The following is a 6,002-nucleotide window of genomic DNA, read 5'->3' as shown; positions in this document are numbered from 1 at the left end:
TTTTTTTTTTTGTGTCTGTTACCACTTTTTCTTAGCTCTCACCGAACCGATTTCTTTCAATGATACGTCAAAAGATCACAAATCGTATCTAGTCGAAGACATTACCCTCAAAAATTGAAAAAAATTCCCTCGTTCCCCGTAAATGGGGGAAACCTCCAAAAAAATTACAAATTTAAAAATCGCTCATTTTCGAAATTTTTTTTACTTAAAAGAGCCATAACTTTTTCAAAAATGAACATATCAATATAATTTTTTTTTTATAGATGCTTGATGTCTTTACCAATCATTTAGTATATTTTTTTTATAAATTTAACCCTTTACCTACCCACAGGGGGGATTTAAAATGACAACTTTTTCACAAAAAATTTACTTTTTCAACTTAACTATTGAAAATGTTCCGGAAGGTCTGACACGTTTACATATATCGTAAATTAAAACTAATGTAATATACTTTATCATGAAAAAAAAAATTTGGGACTTTATTTTATTTTCATGGTGAAAATGGCTACCAAATGCTATTATTGTGTGAAAATTCTCGATTTTATTTTTTACATTTTTAACTTTATAATGCTATAACATATTGTAAGTGTATGGATCAACATTATTTAAATTTGACCCTTTACCTGCCCGCAGGGAGAGATTTAAAATGACAACTTTTTCACAAAAAATTAATTTTTTCAACTTAAATTTTGTAAGTGTTCCGGAAAGTCTGACACTTTTATATATATCTTAAATTAAAGTTAATGTAATTTACTTTATTATGCGAAAAAAAAAAATGTCGGATTTTATTTTGTCTTCACGGTGAAAATGTCTATCGAATGCTATTATTATGTGAAAATTCTCGATTACATTTTTAACTTTATAATGCTATAACATATTGAAAAGTGTATGGATCAACATAATTTTTTTATGAGAAATAATATTTTTTAATAATCCCTTTTTCATTCGACATACTTTATTTTAATCAGGATATTAATAAGGAACTAGCAGATCATATAGCTTTTGGAATAATCCACCAATTTTTTAAAATTAAACACTATCTAAAGATTTGCATCGAAGCGTTTATTTTTGATAGTGATTTTAATCACTGTCAGATATCATTATACTTAATCCAACTATGCCACGTCACCACTGTGCTGGGTTTTGTTTTATTGAAATAAAAAAATTTTTTTTTACAATTTTACCTACAAATATTTTTGTTTTATATCAACATATTTAATATTTTTATATAAATGAAACTGTGTTTTTATCTCGTAAATTCACTAAATTATATATTTTTTATTCTAAATTAACACCCTATGCCTAATACAGTAAAATTATATGAAAATAACTTAATTTTTTAATTGACAGTAATGATAAATAATTTTTTTTTTTATACAATTTGAAACATAATTATATTTATTATGATAATGAAAAATATTATGAAGTGAAACAAAAAATTATTTTAATAAAATAGCTGATTACTAAAACAAAATTGTGTTTTTATTTGTTTTCAATGTCCCTGTTAAATAAATATTTAAATTATGTTTATCGGTATTTATGAGAATGTGTTTATGTTTATGAGAATAACATAATTTCAGCACGCACAGCATTTTTGCTTTAATTGCGCACATATATAAAATTATCAATCTAATATTTATACTAACCTGTGCCAACGCTGCATTTGGTCCATAATCATTTCTTGAGGGTATTTCTGTATATGCGACAGACATAGTGAAACATTTGAAAATAATAACACGTGTAAACAATAAAAAATCTGATATAAAATGTTTCAAATCACCAAAACCTTTGTATTTTTGATATCTAAATAAAAAAAATATTAATGTTAACATTATTAATAGTTAATGTTTATTGTTGGCCTAAATATTTATAGTTTAAATTTCTGTATAAAATTTCTTAAACTCTAATCTTAATTTTGAACTGTGATTTTCTTAATTTATTCAAAGTCTCTCTTGCAAAAGCATTGTCAAACTCACAACAAAGTTCACATTATGAGGAATAATAGAGACAAAACAAGTACATTGAAATATGTTTTTCTAAATAATTGTCTTCACTAAAAAATTATTATTGTTTAATTCTAACTATTCAAATAATAACATTTTAACGAATATTAATATGCACATATGTATAATTCAATTAATTAATATATTTAAAAGTAAAAAAAATATTAAAAATATTTAAATTAAATATTTACAAAAAATTACTAATAAGTATTTCGGCAACAATGTTTCCATTATCATTGCTATACACATACTTCGTGATTTTTATTATATAATTAATATATATTTTAATAAGACAGAAGTTATAAATACAATTTTAGATTACTTTTTAGGTACAACATATTTAAAAAAAAATTTATAAAAAAAATTCATGTTTTAACATTAAGTTTTTATCATTTTGAATGCGTGTTCATAGTTACTACATCATCAACTGAATGCCAATCTTTAATGGTATATATATAACAAAACGTGTATATTCTCATAACTTATTTCTATGTTCATTTTTATACTTCAAGGACGCATTAAGTAATAAAAAAGGAAATAAACTTATAAAGTATATATAAAATATAATAATATAATGAAAAATAATAATGCGTATAAATTTATAATTTTGGCGAGACATCAAGTTTTAATCAATGAATTTTCATTGTAAAATGATAATTATTATATAATTTTTAATAATTACATATTACCATGAACAAAGATAATTTTTTTTTAATATATTCATCTAACTAATTGACTTTACTTACAAACTATTATAGTTTAATTTCTAATTTATTATAATTGATTTATAATTTATTTTTAAGAGAGTTATTAAAAAAAAAATTCTATGCTGTTGTTAGCAATTTTTTGTTTTGATGCGAAGTTTAAAAGATATTGGTTTTACCATGTTTTGTTTTATTTTTATTTATCTGTCTCAACTCTTACTGGACCGATTTTAATAATTATTATGTCATAAGAACCCGAATTTAGTCTAGTTGAACTTATTGTTGCTAAAAATAATATTTTCCAATTTTTTTTTTCTGCTTTTTAAATTCTGATTTATTATTACTCTTTCACAAATATATTAATGGCAATGAAATTCTTAAATCATAAAAAAGAAGATAACATTTCTTTTAGTATACTGTCTGTTGAATAAAAAAAACAATGTATACGAAGTGTTTGAATGGGTTGATCACACACATGTAAAAAAATGTTTTCAACTCAAAGCTTGAAATGTTGTGGAGCGATTAGGTTTTTTTAACCAATACCAAATTAGAGAACATAAAACGTACTACAATAATAAAAAAAAATTGTTCCTACAGTTGTTTTATTATGAAAATAGACTGTCAAACTAAATACTAAACACAGTGAGGATACAGCATAGTTGAATCAAGTAAATACGATTTTAACAGTAATTAACACCACTATCTTAAATAATGGTTCGATGCAAATCTGTTAAATTTCATATTAATTTGTAAATTGTATTTTAACAATTGCTGTGTTTTAAATTTCTTTTAAAAATTAGAGGCTCATTAAATTATTTGTTTCATTGCACATTATGCATTGGAAAATTTTATAATAGTTTAGCCTATAGTCTTTTGTTAGGAACATGAAATACAGGATATCCATTTAATACCCTTAACAATTTTTTTTTTTGTCTTAAATGACTTAAGAAAGCTTTAATTGGATATGAAAACGCAGACCTCGCGTAACATTTTTAAAAATTGTAAACTGAATTTTTTTCACATTATTTTGCATTTTTTTTGGTTATTTCTCATAAGAGAATAATTGTTAGACAATTTTTTTTATTTATAGTGTACTACACTTCCAGAGTTTTAATATGATAGTGTAGGCGATCAAAAACATTTTCTAAAAAAGAGTTGAAAAAAAGTTATTTTTCTTATTAGTGAGTGATTTTTTTCAAACCCTTTTAAGAATTTTTAATGTCTTTAGTATTAAACTTTCATTAGGATCAGTGTTTTAAAAAAAATCAATAATTGTTTTGAATAATTTTGAGATATTTTTTAAATTTCTAAAATTAAGAGGGCTTCTTCAAACTTTTGGTATGGGGGATCAATTAAACTAAATTTGTTTTTTTTTTGCAATGCATAGATCATCAAAATCGGTCAAGTGAAAGCTGAGAGTTTTCATGGAGAGACACAAAAGAAAAACACAAGTAATAAAAGCAATACATTCTCAACTTCGCATTTTAATTAAAAAATGGTCAATCAATCTTATACTATTGCATACAACTAACATTGCACGTAATAGCATAAAAAAATTGACGAGTTAAAAAATGTTAAATAATCCGGGTGGGCGATCTGTGTTTATGATACTCACCGTTCTAAGTAGCTTTATAATTTTTGTTGTAGGACTTAATAGAGGCCTTAAAAAAATCCGTTCATTTTCTCAAAAAAAAAATACTTTTATGGCATAAAAAAATTATTAATAATAAATAATAATTATTAATAAATAGTTAACTCTATATATATATATATATATATATATATATAGTTTTTAATTTTTAAAATAATTATTAATTAAAATGTAAATGTGTATTTAAATGATATGATATTTTTTAAATTTATTACTATGAATTATATTTAAAATACGAACTTTTTGTTAATCACGTAACAACGAGTAATTTGAAATTTTTAGCGATCATTACAGTTATTCTGATTGAGGTAACTACTAAAATGAAGTAACGTGTTGCGAATAGGACGGCACTCTATTGATAGATCAGACAAAATATCAAAATAATAGTTTAAAAGAGATTATCTTATCTATTATACTAGAATACGCTACACTTTCCTTTTAACTTAATTGTACACATAATGAACAAAAAAAGAAAAAAATATTTACATTAGCTTAATTTATTTCATCAATAAAGTAAGTAAATATATATTATAAACAATAATGACTTTAATCTTTATAAAAAAATATGAATAAATAAAAGAATTACTATGAAACAAATTAATTACAAATTAAAAAATTAACTTTTCCTTACTCATTTCCTTACTTTTATCTTGTTCTTCTGTATTTTTATCATGCTATTTATTTTTATATCATATCATAACTGAACTTCTATCATTTAGTCTGCATCCCTAATACAAGTTTTACACACATTAGATTCACATTCTTATCTCTTTTTACCTAACAACTTAGTTACTTTAGCCGCAATCCCCGATTCCTTACCACCTGATGATAAAATTTGACCATAACATCATCTCCCTTATTAAATTTTAATTATAAATTAGAATTTGACAAAAATAATGACCAACGTTGTAAACGAGTTGAAGTCATAGATGGAATTTCCTTACGTTCGCCTATCGCCTAGAAATGGTTTAAATCGTAGATACATTATTACACAAAAATTGAAATAACTTTTTTGTACACCAATAAATAGCCAATGCTTCTTTATCGTTAACTGGATATTTCTTTTCAGCAACCATTAATGTTCTAGAAATAAAACTTATTGAGCGGCTTTCCCGTCGTGAAAAAGACATCCTGATATACCGTCATTTAACGTACCAACTGATAAAATAATAGATAAATTATAATTAAAATCTTTTTTGACAAAATCAACCACGTAATATTGTCAAAATCACCTCGACATTATTTTGTACAAATAAACTTGAGATTTTTTGTTAAAAGTTCGTAAATAGATCGCATAATAATTGAAATTTTATCTACACATTTACTTAACTCTTCTGATGAAATTTTATGACCTAAATATATAATTTCTAAATATATAAAATTTGTCTATCTTTACCTGTTACTATTATATCGTCTAAAAAATGTGTAACATTTTCTTTACCTTCAAAAAGTTAATCCATTACTCTTTGAAATTTGCACTTGCCGATGAAATACCATACGGAAATTGATTGACTAAAAATAATTTTTTGTTTGTGCTCCATGCTAAGATTTTAGAAGACTCGTCCAACTCTAATTGGTTGTACGCTTCTCATAAATCAATTTTACTGAACTTTTAACCGCGACTTATTAACACGCTTATATTAG

At 23.8% G+C, this 6,002-nt stretch overlaps 1 protein-coding gene across 1 annotated transcript in view; it reads right to left on the bottom strand.

Annotated features, from left to right (window-relative positions):
* LOC126901007 (uncharacterized) overlaps positions 1-2,537 on the bottom strand; it is a 29,870-nt gene extending 27,333 nt beyond the window's left edge. The window contains exons 1-2 of the mRNA XM_050677095.1: positions 2,326-2,537; positions 1,647-1,803 (exon numbers count right to left, since the gene is read on the bottom strand). Of these exons, the coding sequence (XP_050533052.1) occupies positions 1,647-1,803; positions 2,326-2,372 (204 nt within the window). The 5' untranslated portion in view covers positions 2,373-2,537. The remainder of the gene's footprint in view (positions 1-1,646; positions 1,804-2,325) is intronic.
* Between the last annotated feature and the right edge of the window lie 3,465 nt (positions 2,538-6,002).

Source organism: Daktulosphaira vitifoliae, unplaced genomic scaffold (assembly GCF_025091365.1).
Source record: "Daktulosphaira vitifoliae isolate Bord-2020 unplaced genomic scaffold, ASM2509136v1 Scaffold_3, whole genome shotgun sequence".
Lineage (NCBI taxonomy): Eukaryota > Metazoa > Arthropoda > Insecta > Hemiptera > Phylloxeridae > Daktulosphaira > Daktulosphaira vitifoliae.
The sequence above is the reverse complement of the archived record's forward strand: the minus strand, read 5'-3'. Positions and strand labels throughout refer to the sequence as shown.